Source organism: Perna viridis, chromosome 8, assembly GCF_037379345.1.
Source record: "Perna viridis isolate PV_CMFRI_1.1 ecotype Kerala chromosome 8, ASM3737934v1, whole genome shotgun sequence".
NCBI lineage: Eukaryota > Metazoa > Mollusca > Bivalvia > Mytilida > Mytilidae > Perna > Perna viridis.
This window is the reverse complement of record NC_142452.1, coordinates 6,363,218-6,378,538: the sequence shown is the minus strand read 5'-3', so window position 1 is coordinate 6,378,538 and position 15,321 is coordinate 6,363,218. Positions and strand designations below refer to the sequence as shown.

Here is a 15,321-nt window from a genome sequence, read left to right as displayed (position 1 = left end):
GCATGTAATCTTGGTTCGATTGTGCACCACAATCTTAATCGTTTCATAATTTATCCGTCGTTGTGTGACACCTTACTATGTAGGTAGAACTTTTGTTTTTATGATTGTTTATAAAGTGAGGTATGAATTATTTTTGAGGAAAAGAGAATAGTTTTAAGATTTTGAGGTACTCTTTCAGATAACTGCTTAAGTTTTATTTTTTCAATTACATTTCATGTTGATACTTTTTTCTGATAGTACTATTTTTTTTCTTTTCCACCTTTTTGAAATTAATTTGTTATTCTATGACTAATTAAATCTTATTGTTTTTTTTTCTGTAGACATTTCGCAACTACTTTTGTGGGTTTTGTTTATTGATTTTTCAGTTAGTACATTTTCCCTTTTTGTTTCTTTTTATAGCATTTTACCACATGTAGTCACACTATCAACAGTCATGTTCATGTCACATGTTATCGTCTTGCATGTACCATGCCACTGTGTTATGACTATGAACCATGGATTATGTTACAATCTATATTTGATTTTTTGATTGGCTTTGGTTATTCTATCTGTTATGCTCCATGCAGAATACCCTTTGTCACCATCAAATGGTGTTTTCATATCACGACTAGTTCTATTTGCTCGTGTTTATAACAATGTCTTTTAAGTGTAATCAAGGAAACCAAGGTTATAGCGGTAATCAAAAGAATGCAATCCAGGGACCTGACATGGAAAACAGACATACACAACAAAAAACATAAAGTAACTAAAACCATACGTTCAAAGTAACAAAAGCAAATGAGCAAATTGGACTCCACTAAAAACTGGAAGATGTTGTAACGAAATTCGATTCAAAACCCAACACTAACGATTCATTCCTTGCTTTCCACGCGATAGAACTTTTCGGTACTGGGTTGGGTTCTTATTTCGATAGCATTATTTTGAGAATTCTTGTTTACAATTTGTATAGGAACGGCAGATTTATGTTCACTCGCATTTGATGGTACGGGATGTATGAGGAATGTTGGGTCCAGTTTTCAATTCAAGCAGATTTATATCGGTGGGGCAGTCAAAAAATTACCGAACACTAATCCGATCCATATTCAAGTCCAGTCCCAAAACAAATCTGACAAAATTGGTATTACCTCACCGGAACAGCTGATACCACAATGGTCCAGACTTTAAAATGAAATGATGAGTTAAATCTAGGATTTACAGCGCCAATCCTCCCTATCCATTGCGGCGTAAATAAACAGGTGGTCATTAAGTAGCATTTATATGCTATTGTACCATAAGCAGTCAAATCATCATTAAGAATAATTTACAAAAAATAATCACCACTCATTATTTTAAAAGAAACTAAGTATTTTTCAACCAAGGACTGATATCTGAAAAAGACCTTTTGAGACGCATTTTATTTTCTTCATACCCCTAATTCTAGAACCTGTTACGCAGGTATTTATGACGTTCAACGAAATCAGAGTAGTTAGTTCTCCGTAAAAGGTAACTATTTACCAAAAGGCGGGTTGTTTATGGATAACTCATCATCAACACATTTATATATATGAAATTAAAGTATTTCGCATCTTTTATTTTATTCTTACGAAATTCTGAAGAATTTCAGTTTCGTATCAAAAGTCTGCTAGGAGAGGAATACAGTCAGTGCCAGATGGAATACCAACATGTTGAAAAATTGCTTCTCAAATGTAACAAATATGATATCAATGAGAAAATCAAGCCTGTCGTAAACCTGATTTCCTGTGAAGTACATTTTACCTCTCTGCGATATTCTAAACTATATGGATTTGTAACCAAGAACAACATTACTTTTCGAATCAGCAGATGATTTCCGAATAAGTCCTTTTAAACAAGATTTCCAACGTAGTGCAAAAAATGGAAAAGTCTAAAGTGTGAAGAGAATTTCCGAAAAGTGTGGGGTTTTACGTCTTGAAGTAAATCTTTAGAATTTTGAAATATCCACATATGGTTAATGCCGTGTGGACAACATCTTAGTAAGGTGAATTGACATCTTCTTAGTAGGCAAACGGAAGATGCAGCTATATGCCTTTCTTTATATGGATTCTTGTAAAGTGTGGGAGTTAAAAGTAGGGTAAGTCCTTATATTTGAAGACGTGAAAGACGTATGGTTGTTTAGCTTTACAAACAAGTACAATGTTGTTTGAAGCTTTGTTCACAGGGAAGATATGATATTTTTCTTGCAGTGAGGAAATATATAATAATCGTGGCAATGAACACCCATTATTCTCTGAAGCATTTTCACAGAGTAATGTTTGGGCTTTGTAACGAAGTTTGTGTATGTTCCTGTGAATATTTGTCGCTTCTCCGTTAAGATACAAGTATACATACCTTATTTGTTACATTATTAGTACAGTTCTGAGATTCCTGACATTTAAATGGATATATCCTTTCTAGTTTGTTGTCGGTAATGTCAAGTGCAAGTTCCTCGAATTGTTGATGACTTAGATGTCCATCGGAACTGATTTTCGATATAAGCTTTTTGTAGAAACTTACAACATCGTAACGAGAGACAGAACATGATATATTAGAGATTCCAAGAAACACAATATACCACCAAAATGCCATAATATTGAATGTGTAGACTAGGCAATGTTATGAGAAAGAACAACAACAATGCAAGTACCTCTGTATTTTTATAACGTTATATCAACAATCTGGGTGCATATGAACTATTATATCTGCATTTAAGTAGATATTTTGCTATGATAGTGGTCAACGTCCACTATTTAATCTATTAAATATAGAATGACTTGATTGTTTATGTACCCAGATCTTTACATAGGATTGGTTTAATGTTTGTAAGATTAAATAAGAAACTGATCACGTTTACACAACCGATAGATTTGTTCTAAATCCCGACCTTCCATATAAAATACTTGTATATCTAGTATCAAATTACATGTGATTGACGTCGTACTAGCATTTGTCGAACACGTCTTGTTATCAACAAAACGTTTATGTAATTTTTTGCTGTTATTAGCAATGATATGTCTTATACTATTTCCGTTAATTGTCTTGTTCCCGCACCCATTCATTTTACTAATTTTCTATTCCACTCGAGTCGTAGGCAGAACTTGATGATCTTCTCAATTTTCCAGGTTAAGGTAAATTAATAGACAACAGTAATAAATTATTTAGAAGCTAGAAATAGAAAGTTTGTCATTGTCTAAATGAAATCTTGACTTGAAAATTTCAGCAAGGACTCAATTAACAATTTTTGCTGTGTTGATAAAAATGACGGCCGATGTTGACGGTATGTGCGACAGCTCCCAGATAATTCCAAATTTTGGAGATGCAAACGCCTCGATAGCTACGGACATAGATCCGAATGGAAATATGTGTGATTACTATGAAAAGGAGACATCTTTCAGGGAGTATTCCCCCAAGAATAGTGAATTTATTCATGTGTTGACCAACCCACAAACCCCGATTCGTGTTCACGAAAATGTTAACAATGAGATATGTACTGGTAATACATTGACTGATTTAAATGACCTACCATTATCTCAAAGAGTTCGTCCCAGATCAAAACTTAATTGGTAATTTAGACAATGAACTGTTGAACTTATAGAACATACACATGAATGTAAAAACACAATTTCGTGGTATCGCACAATACTCGCCAATCATGCAGTCATTTGATGGGTGTCCTGAAGGGTCCCTTTTTAGTAGAAAAAGTAGAACAAAAAGCACGTCTACACAAAAGTACACACAGGATTATTTCCTTCTGTACATGTTTCTATATGGCGACTAAAGTAACATTTTTGAAGTTTTTCGCAAAGACGAACACAAACAGGCAAATGAGACCCCTCGTCCCAATTGCAACACTGTTTTTTCTGATGTTGAAACTAGAGTTAATCTACAAACAATACTGCAGAGACTTAATGATTTTGAAAAATCAGATAAAGACAATAAAAAAAGAATAGACATCCTAAAGAAAGAGAACAACGAAATTAAAGTACTAAAGGTAGAACTTAGTGAGTTAATCGGAAAGGTCGAAAACATCTCGCAAAACTGCACACAGTATCATGTAAGCTATAAACTTTTAAACCAGCAGTCAAAATCCGTTGGAGAATTCAGTTATCAAGTGTACAATGTCTTTGCCCAAAACGTTGATGATGAACTTTCTCGTCACATTAAGCTTTTTGTTAATCTTCAGAAAAGTTTATCTGAATTAAAAACGAATGTTACAAACTCATACGCCAACGCAGTTTCCCCTAAAAGAACCCCAGTTAAAGAAACTACTCTAGACATGAATAGTAATACAACTCTGACCGTTAAACCTAATCGCGTTACACATGAGCGCACCCCTTTACAGTTGTCTAGCACATGGATCGCTAGTAATAACCCGAAGTCCGACAACGCCACTGATCTTGACGCTAATTCTAATACAAGTACTCAAGCCAATACATACAGCATACCAGTTCGAACAAACGGAATTACGGAAAAAGTCAGTGCGATCAACGAAGATTCATTCACTGGTGTTACTAGAAACCGAACCGCACGTTATTAATTGTATGGCATCTCGATGAAATCAACAAGAAATGGTATTTGGAACTATTTAACCGAACGCGGAGTCACTGCAACTTTTTTGAGAATATTTGATCCGAAACATGTCTATTCTCGTGTTTTCTCAGTTAAACTGAATGTTACCTTTGACAGTGTACGACTTATCGAAACACCAAGTTTTTTAGCCGAAAGGTGTTAGTTGTAGGAAGTGGTTGAGTAATCGCGGATGGTACGGTGAGCAAGATAACAATTAAACATTACATCATGATTTTTAAGCCTTATATTTTTTATTTGTTATTCCCAACTGTATTTATAATTTTGGTAACTATGGGTAGTATCAATATTATGACCTGGAATGTAAGAGGCATTATGTCCTCAACTGTATGCCTGTCTAACCTACTTGAAATGTCAAATTGTGATATTTTTATTATAACTGATCTCAAATTGAAACCAAACTCATTGCAGTATTTGTCTTCTATAGATAATAGGTACAATTGTATTAGTAAAGTTGATCAATTACCAAACTGTTATAGACCTTTTCATGAAAAAGGTGGTGTTGCCCTTTTATACAAATCTACACTTGAATGTTCAATAAGTGAAATAAATGATATTCAATCCATTCGTATAGTAGGCATTGAGTTAAAACAGTGAAATACTGTACCTTTTTATATATTTGGAACTTATTTACCCTCAGATGACGACATAGATGCTTATATATGAACTGAATCTTTTAGAATCAGTGCTCTCATATTACAGTAATTATGGTTACGTTATTATTGTAGGTGATTTAAATGCCAGCTGTAGTATACATACCATTGTTAATGTAAACTGGCCTAAATCAGTTTTACTTAGTAATTGTGTATCCCAGTATAACCTTCAGTACGCAGGTTGTGGTTTTAAATTCAAAGGGCCTAATTATACTTTCATAACAAAACAAACCATAATAGATGATATTTTATTAGACAAAAGTGTATTGAGACAACTGATCTCTTAAGGATCGACTAGCACCACATCAGATCATCTACCCGTATCAGCTGTTTTTCGTTTAAACTGTTTAATCCGCACTATGTTATAAATACGATGCTACGTCTTCCTGCATGGCACAAGACCGAAGACTCTCTACTTTCGCAATACAATAAACATTTAAGCAATAACTTAGAACCATTAATTGACAGTATCGAGACTAACAATGAATCTGTTGATGAAATCTATAATCGCTTTGTTACAATTATACATTTATCTAGTGACAATTCTAAACCCAAATATGGTTTTAACCCGAACCTTAAACCCTACTGGACCGCTGAAGTCAAAGCTGCTCACAAACATGAAAGGGCAATTCGTCGAATCTGGTTACATGAAGGCATACCAAGAGGAATGCTTCATGAATCCTACAAAAAACTACAAAAAGCTAAAAACAATTTCCAAAACGTTCAGCGATATGCATCCGAAAAGTTTTTGCTAAAATCATTAGATGATATTAATGAAGCAGCAGACTGTGATATTCGTCTGTTTTGGAAGTTAATGAAACGTTCAAGGCCTACATCAAAACGAATTTACCCTAAAATAGTGTTCAATGACAAACTTAGTAATACTCCGGAAACAGTAGCTGAAGCTTTCAAGGAATATTTTACAGACTTTTTTAGCGAAAGTGAAAATGAGAACTTTGACGCTGAAAACAAACGTAGGGTAGAAGTGACTTATGAAAACATTCACAAATCTTTAGTGCGTGGAGACACTCTTCCAGGTGGTTCTATCACAGAGGATGAGGTGGCCAACATAGTTAAAAATCTTAAACGAAGAAAAGCAAGTGGTATTGATCGAATTCAACACGAATATATTTTGTATGATGGTAAAACTTTTATTAAATTTCTAACCTGTTTTTCAATACTATTGTTGAAACCGCTGAACTACCTACATATTAGAAGCATGGACTGATTTTTCCACTGTATAAAAGCAACAACAAACCGAAATACTTACCGGATAGCTACATGCTTATTAGCCTTCTATCCTGTACTCTTAAAATATTTGAACGTGTCTTATACTTTCGAATTCAAGATGTAGTTTCAGAAAACATTACCTTTCCCAACCCTCAACAACAGGGGTTTCAAACAGGGCTCAGTTGTCTCACTTCATCATTTAATTTGCAAGAAACATTTTTTCTTTTTATTTTAACTTAGAATTATCAAGTAAAGTATATGTAGCCTTTATGGATAGTCGAAAAGCCTTCGACACAGTATGGCGAAAGGGGTTATTAGTCAAATTAGATTAGGTATTAAAGGTAAATTATGGCCATTGATAGATAACCCTCATAATAACACATATAGTGCAATTATTGTAAATCAGTCTGACTTTTTTCTTGTCAACGAAGGTTTTCGACAAGGTGGTGTCCTTTCAGGTTTACTATATGTAGTGTTTATTTATGATTTGCTAACTGATGTTCTGAATGCAAACTCAAATACTGGGGTTAATAATGTTGTAAGTTGTGCCCCATCATTAGCTGACGATATTGCTTATATTAATACAACCCCTTTTATGTTATAACATATGCTTGATGTCTGTTATAAGTTCTCACGAATGTGGCGATTTTTATATAACGCACAGAAGTCATACATTGTGATATTTACGCTTAACCCGAGGTCGGCTATATCAAACTTTAACCGGAATATAGGACAGGAGTGTATTCCTATTTCAGGCAACGTAACCCATCTTGGTATAATCCTAAATGCTTACATGAAGACTCATGAAAGAACTATTAAAGCCTGTAAAAAATTAAAAAAAACTCGTTTTGTTTTTGCATTAAATGGAATTTCTTCGGATATAACAAACCCGAGTGTTCGCTGTCATCCTCCCATCTACATTGTATGGTTGTGAAGTTTGGTCCAACCTCAAAGCGCAAGACTTTTACTTTTAACCGATTTCAACACCTGATAGTCAAAAAATTCTGAAACCCAAAATTAATACTCGTTCGGATAAGTGCGAAAGTATTCTAGGCTTCCATTCTATCACAAGTGAGATTGATAAAAGCAAATTATTCTTTCTTCAAAAGCTGTGCACTTTGGACAACAAACATTTATCCAAAGCAATCTTCCTGAATCGATTATTTTCATATTTGATTCACCCCAGTCGTAAACATCTTGGTTATCTTCCTGATGTAGTAACCTTACTTCATATAGTTTACATGAATATTTACTTGGATTTATTCAAGATGGACACTCCCCCTCGAAACAAGAATGGAAAAGAATCATTAAACAGAACGTGTCTAAGGTACAAACAAGCGAATGGTCTACTCGGATAAATAACGATAGTGACTTTGTTAAATTTCGCGAAATACATAATACTGTCACATTTGCAAAATAGAGGAGAAACTCAAAAACAGAAAATGAAATAAAGAGGTCATACTTTTATAACAAAACTATTGACGGACGTTCCAAATGATTCACCAATGATACGTTTAATATGTAATAGACAATAAGTAGACTTATTTTTGCCATATTTCTTGTACATGTTCTGCAACCAACGTCTTGAGAGAGTAATCAAGGGAACCAAGGTCATAGCGGTAATAAAAAAAATGTAATCCAGGGACAAAGACTAGACATGGAAAACAGACATACACAACAAAGAACATAAAGTAACTAAAATCATACATACAAAGTAAAACAAGCAAATGAGCAACTCGGACTCCACTAAAAACAGGGAGCGTGGACCAGGTGCACCAGTAGCGTAAGCGTCCTCTGCTTTTCCAGAAACACCCGCCGTGTTGCTCATAAAAAGTCAAGTCCGGGGTAGACAAACGAGGAAAGGAAAACTATGACAGTTGAATAAATCAGTTTTCATGGTGCAAATGGATACACCATAACGATCCGCGAGTTCATGATGACGACCATAAAACTTCTGTAGGGATGACTTCAATTTTGTAGCAACATAACCCTGTTCCAGAAGCCTATTTGTTAGACAAAAAGTCTGCGTAGTTTCGGAAAGCTCTGGCATAACGTATAAGTTGTGATATGAACACTCCATACGCAGGTGCTGAATGGATGTTGCCACAGATGAAAGGAAAGTTGACAATTCTGAATGAAAAGTCATCACGTTTGTCGTAAAGTTTGGTCAATAGTTTTCCTTTACCATCGATTTCTAAGTGTAGGTCAAGGTATGTCTGACTTCACAGTGTCTGTAGTATCGTTTATCTCAAGTTCTTTGGGGTAGATACGATGTATCAAATCCCCGAAATAAGGATTGTTTAAAAATTTTGTTTGTTTGTTTGTTGGGGTTTAACGTCCGAGCAGCAATATGTCAGCTATATTCAGACGATGAACATGAAATTGATGATAAAATGAACATGAAATGATGATGAAACGAAAAAGGGATGGAACACAAGGACAATGGGGTCGACAAATTTTGATTGCCACAGGAAATAGGGAGAGATGGGTAGGGTCGGGCAATTTAGCCTCCTGTGGCGGAGCCCTATGGTTCCTACTCCGGAAGAATACCACAGTAGGGTTGTTTAACGTGTGAGGAACGTGACATCTTTTCCAACATGGTGCACCACTATGGGTTGCGGTCAGGTTTTCCGTGTTATAGCCTGATAACCCCAGCATGTAACACGCCAAGGGTACCCCATTCCATCACCTGGGGCACACATCCCAGTTGCTCTATGGGCAGAGCGCCCTAGCTCCCGACTAGGGTTCTGAGCACTATTTGGTCGCCTTTTACGACAAGCTTAGCGCTGCTGTAGGCCTATTCATTTAACACCCGGACCTGCACGGGGCGATTGTCTAAAGATAATACGTCATCTATATAGCGGAAACTGAGATTAAAGGATCTAGCCAAACAATATTATTTCGGATCAGATCAGCTATAAAGTCAGCCTCATAAGAGTGAAGGAATAGGTCAGCAAGTAAGGGAGCACAATTTGTTCCAATTGGAATGCCGACGGTTTGCTGACACGTCCACCACACTGGACAAATATGTTGTCGATTATAAATTCCAGAATTTTGTAAACATCTTCCTCTGTATATTTGGGAGATAATATGGAATTGTTTCTTACAAATTATTAGGAGTCTCTACTAAGAACCATGTATTTCTATCTAGGTGGACCATCCTTTTTGGAAAAAACAACGATGTATATTGTTTTTAATTTGGGATTTGAACTGAGTATGGTAAATAGAAGTATACAATGTTGAAAAATCATAAGTTTTAATGCTATTATCTTCAGATAATAGTTTTGAAATAATTGTCTCCAAAAGATCTTTCGAATTTTTCAGGATCCACATTGAATTAATACCACTACGGGAGTAAGAAGTGTTGTGGTAGGACTGCAGACCCTCTTTGACAGTTGTGAGTATAGAAGTTAAAAGTTTTTTAAGAGGTTTGGTGGTACATTTTGCAGATGTAGCTATGAAACGTTGTCTGTATGGATTCTTGTGGAGTTTAGGAATCCAGTACATAGACGGTAAATCACAGTCATCGTTCTTGGTAGAGAGACCAAAAGATGATAGCACAGATTTATGGTTTTCAGCAATCTCTTCTTTGGAGAGTGTGGTTGCAGTATAGGTCTTATCACTGCTATTATTTTCTACGTCTACCTCTGATAACAAACATTGGATGTAAAACGTTTTGCAGACAAAAACAATGTTGTTTTGGACGTTGTCTGCTGGTACGACAACATATTTGTCATCTATAGTTGACAATGTTTTTGCTACATCAGGGTCTTTGAAAACAGATGTAGTCTTGACACTCATTAACCTACTTAAAGATTTCATTCGTTTCAAAATTGGCCACTCCGTTTACGGTTTTCCTCAAACTATTGAAATATATGCTGAATCTTGATGGTGTAAGATATTTGTTGAAAAAAAAACTTCATGCTTCTTGTAGACTTATTGTGGATACGGTTGGCGGTGATAAACATTGAAAAAATAAATTAAATAAAGCGGTAGCTCCAAAGACAACATATTAACAGTAGAGAATTTAAAGGAGTAATCAAGGGAACCAAGATTCTAGCGGAAATCAAAGGAGTGTAATCCAGGGATAAAGACCAGACATGGAAAATAGACACGCACAAAAAGAACATAAAATAACCAAAATCATGATATAAAGTAACAAAAGTAAAAGCACTATGTAGTCGGCTTTTACGACAAGCTTAGCGCTGCTGCAGGCCTATTCTTTTAACACCCGGACCTGCACAGGGCGGGGTAAAGAATGATAAGCGATTCTTGACCTATTTAGGTAATCTTGGCCGATCACTGATAGTTTGAATATCAGAAGGCACCTTACAAGCCAAATGTAAATTTGCTCCAGCCGACATTTGAGATGATATTATTTAGGGGTTAGATTTTTTTTTAACACTTCCATGCTGTCATTGATTTGCATGATAATGCGGACAGACTTATTGACAGCGCATTGGCAGGTAAATCTGACAGACTCTCTGCAACTGACAGCGCAATGGCAGGTAAATCTGACAGACTCTCTGCAACTGACAGTTTGTTGGCAGTATCAACCAGAATCGATATTTCTTCCATTCTCCGTGCTGGAGAAGGCTTTGACTCCGCTGGACAGAAAGTAACTGATATAAAATCTGAAGGTGTAGTAAGGATCCTTAAAACAGAAGAAAGGATCTTTTTCATTTCAGTTTCATGCTCTCCGAAGGTACCTGACCATCTTAAAGATCTCTTCGAACGAACTGTCCAGGATATGTCAAAAAGCAGCGTGCTCAAGTAGCCAAGCTGTTGGTTGACTACGCAAGTATTTTTGCGTAGAGTGATAGGGATCTTGGTCGATTTACATGTGATATCAAGCATTAAATCGACAGTTGGAACCCCAAACTAGTCAGGCATAACCTCAGACCTATTTAAATTTGAGGGGCGGAAAGAAGCATCTACAGCAAATGCTAGAGAAAGGAGTTATTCATCCATCTACTTTTTATTGGACTGCCTGTTCTGTTTTGGTTAGAAAGAAAGACGAAAGCATTAGGTACCGTCTTGATTATGGGGCTTAATAATGTCACTACAAAAGATGAGTTTCCGCTTCCCAGAATAGAGTCTTGCTATGATACTTCAAAGGATGCTGTGTCAAATGTGGATATTGCTGCATGCTATTGGCAGCTGGAGATTGATACTAGTGACTATTATTGATCCGCATTAGTTACTAAATATGGCTTATATGAACATGTCAGATGGCCTTTTGGGTTGTGTAATTCCCCGACTACGTTCAGTAGGGTCATGCAGTTACTATAACAGAGCATGGGAAAAATATCTAGCCTATTTAGGCAATGTCATCATTTAAGACTTTCAGAACCATATACAAAAAACTGAAACATGTCTTTGACAGATTAAAGACTTATAACCTAAAGTTGAAAACTTCAAAGTGCAACATGTTCAAAAAGGAAATCCTATTTTAGGCAAAATTGTAAATGTAGAGGGAGTGTCTGTAAATAAAAAAACGTTGAAGTTGTACAGAATTGTTTAGTGCCTAAGACAAAGAAAGAAAATCTTTCCTAAGGGTCACAAATTACCATTGTGAGCATGTTGAGCATTATATAAATTTTCCCTTACTTGAACTTAACGGAGGATAAAAACGACTTCTAATGGGAAGCAAGACATAAGGAAGTTTTTGAAAAATTGAAGGCTGCCTTAATTAAATCATAAACGTTGGGTCTCCCTGATACAATCTCAGTATATATTGGATACTGGTGCATCGGATGGATCTGTTTGAACTGAACTTAGTCAGGTTATGAATAGTATGACTGTAGTAGTATGCTATGCAAGCGAAGTGTTGACGCCAACTCAGAGGAAATATTGCAAAATCCGGAAAAAATGGTAGCTATAGTTGCTTTCAACGGACACTTTCGTCATTGATCTGGGGAACAAGTTTATCATCAGTACAGACCCCAATAATCTGAGATGGCACTTGAATCTTAGACAAACTGGAGGGCAGCTATCACGATGGTTGGAGGAATAATCGCAGTGCCATTTCACAGCAGCTGACCAGAAAAAAATGTTGATGCTCTATCCAGGACTCCTGAATCCTGACTCCTGTGCTCCTGGGGAAAGGCATTTGTGACATAGTAATCAAGGGAACCAAGGTTATAGCGGCAATCAAAAGAATGTAATCCAGGGACAAAGACCAGACATGGAAAACAGACACACACAACAAAGAACATAAAGTAACTAAAATTATACATATAAAGTAACAAAAGTAAATGAGCAACTCGGACTCCACTAAACACTGGGAGCATGGACCAGGTGCACCTGTAGGGTAAGCGTCCTCTGCTTTTCTAGAAACACCCGCCGAGTTGCTCATGAAAAGTCAAGTCCGGGGTAGACAAACGAGGAAAGGCAAACTATGACCCGTTGAATAAATCAGTTTTCATGGTGCTGATGGATACATCATAACGATCCACGAGTTCATGATGACGACCATAAAACTTCTGTAGTGATGACTTCAATCTTGTAGCAACATAACCCTGTTTCAGAAGCCTATTTGTTAGACTTCTAGCGCGATACAAAAAGTCTGCGTAGTTTCGGCAAGCTCTGACATAACGTATGAGTTGTGATATGAACACTCCATACGCAGGAGCCGAAGGGATGTTGCCACAGATGAAAGGAAAGTTGACAATTCTGAATGAAAAGTCATCACGTTTGTCGTAAAGTTTGGTCAATAGTTTTCCTTTACCATCGATTTCTAAGTGTAGGTCAAGATATGAGGCTGACTTCACAGTATCTGTAGTATCCTTTATCTCAAGTTCTTTTAGGCAGATGCGATGTATCAAGTCCCCGAAATTAGGATTGTTTAAAGATAATACGTCTTCTATATAGCGGAAACTGAGATTGAAGGATCTAGCCAAACGATGTTCTTTCTTTCTGATCAAATCAGCTATAACGTCAGCCTCGTAAGAGTGAAGGAATAGGTCAGCAAGTAAAGGAGCACAGTTAGGAACAGTTATAATTAAAAAATGATATTTTGTTTTACAGATGGGGAAATTAAATGTCTTCAAGATAACTTCTACATCTGCCAGATTCTCTGAAAGATGAAGTCATGAGAGACTATAACAGCATAAGACCTTGGGAAAGTTAAATACGGTGGTTTATTGGTAAGGTATGTCTACATATTGCAAACTGTATGTAAGTACTTTTTCCCCTTTCTATAAACAGAAAAAGAGCATGCAAGAAGGCAAAAGCAGAACTTGAGAGGCCTTGCACTGGTTTCCCATTTGAAAGAGTCACATTGACATTCTTGGCTCCTTATCTGTCACAAAGAATGGTAATAAATATGTCTTTGTCATTGTAGATCAATTTTCCTAATAGGTAGAATGCTGTCCAATGTCTAACCAACATGTGATACCATTGCAAGGGCTCTAATGGATAGCACGATTTCAAGATTTGTCTGTCATTTAGAAATTCGCTCTGACCAAGGGAAGAATGTGGACTAAGCTCATTCACCAATTGTACGTCCTTGTGATTATCAAGACTTGGACAGCGCCCTACTATCCAGCATCCAACACCCAAGTAGAGCATTATAGATTAACAGATGATCTGTTGTTAAACAGCAAAATCATTTGGATATCCATTTGTAACATCTGGCAGGAGCCATTAGGCCAACTGAGAACAGGAAAACTATTTTTGTTTTTGGTGGGGAAAATTTGTGGATTTTATGCTAGGTACAAATGCTATTACTAAAAATGACACTGATCAGAGTTTGACAGAATATATGCAGAGCTTGCGATAATGTCTGCATGAGGTACATACCACAGCCAGAGAAAACCTGAAATCTGCTCAACAGCGACAGAATATTATTAGTAAAGGGTGTTATTTTGAAATTGTTTGTTTGTTTGTTTGTTGGGGTTAAACGTCCGAGCAGCAATATTTCAGCTACATTCAGACGATGAACATGAAATTGATGATAAAATGAACATGAAATGATGATGAAATGAAAAAGGGATGGGACACAAGGATAATGGGGTCGACCAATTTTGATTGCCACTAGAAAAAGGGAGAGGTGGGTAGGGCCGGGAAATTTAGCCTCCTGTGGCGGAGCCCTATGGTTCCTACTCCGGAAGAATACCACAGTAGGGTTCTTTAACGTGCGAGGAACGTGGCATCTTTCCCAACACGGTGCATCACTATGGTTTGCCGTCAGGTTTTCCGTATTATAACCTGACAACCCCAGCATGTAACACGCCAGGGGTACCCCATTCCACCACCTAGGGCACACATCCTAGTTGCTCTGCAGGCAGAGCGCCCCAGCCCCCGGCTAGGGTTCTGACACTACTTAGTCGCCTTTTACAAGCTTAGCGCTGCTACAGGCCTATTCTTTTAACACCTGGACCTGCTATTTATTTATGTATAACTGTGTTATAAGAATCCAAAAAATTGTGGCCTTTGAAAAAACCTTATATACTAAGATATATTAAGATATTTGTGCGTTTTTATCTGTCATGTTTTTATCTTAACACGTAATGTGTGATAATATTCGTTCATTATTCAAATATCTAGGGATTCGCAAAAAGAAGTTGTTAAAGCGTTAATATTTACGTGAGATTGGCATTAAAAATTTACTTCTTTTTATCACGAAGTTTTATATCATGAACATTCGAAAATAAGGAGGAAGTTTTTTTGAAACCACAACACAATTACCAAAACATTCTATCATGTGTAAATCAATGAAATATGTATAAGCATTGAAGAATAAAGAAGATAAAAACAAAAAAATTATTTCATGTTTATTATTTTTTAAAAAGTTTCAAAAGTGAAATATATAGTTACCATGGTAACCAACATAAACAAAGCAACAAAGGAAAAT

The 15,321-nt window shown here is 36.3% G+C and overlaps 2 protein-coding genes across 6 annotated transcripts in view; one reads left to right on the top strand and one right to left on the bottom strand.

Moving 5' to 3' along the window:
* LOC148609106 (metal cation symporter ZIP14-like) overlaps positions 1-2,676 on the bottom strand; it is a 17,209-nt gene extending 14,533 nt beyond the window's left edge. Inside the window, exon 1 of one of the 2 annotated variants that reach the window (XM_088542472.1) lies at positions 2,347-2,676. In XM_088542472.1, coding sequence (XP_088398598.1) covers positions 2,347-2,583 — 237 coding nt within the window. In that variant the 5' untranslated portion in view covers positions 2,584-2,676. The remainder of the gene's footprint in view (positions 1-2,346) is intronic. The other variant, XM_088542473.1, reaches the window with a different exon arrangement.
* Positions 1-15,317, top strand: part of LOC148609105 (uncharacterized) — a 22,575-nt gene extending 7,258 nt beyond the window's left edge. The window contains exons 1-3 of one of the 4 annotated variants that reach the window (XR_015914774.1): positions 2,504-2,633; positions 3,215-10,930; positions 10,973-15,317. Coding sequence is in view for 2 of the 4 variants with exons in the window: in XM_088542476.1 (XP_088398602.1) it covers positions 5,608-6,462 (855 nt within the window). In the remaining 2 variants the exon portion in view is untranslated. Of the gene's footprint in view, positions 1-2,503; positions 2,634-3,214 lie in introns of those variants that run through there. The other 3 variants (XR_015914775.1, XM_088542475.1, XM_088542476.1) reach the window with 3 other exon arrangements.
* The last annotated feature ends 4 nt before the right edge of the window (positions 15,318-15,321 follow it).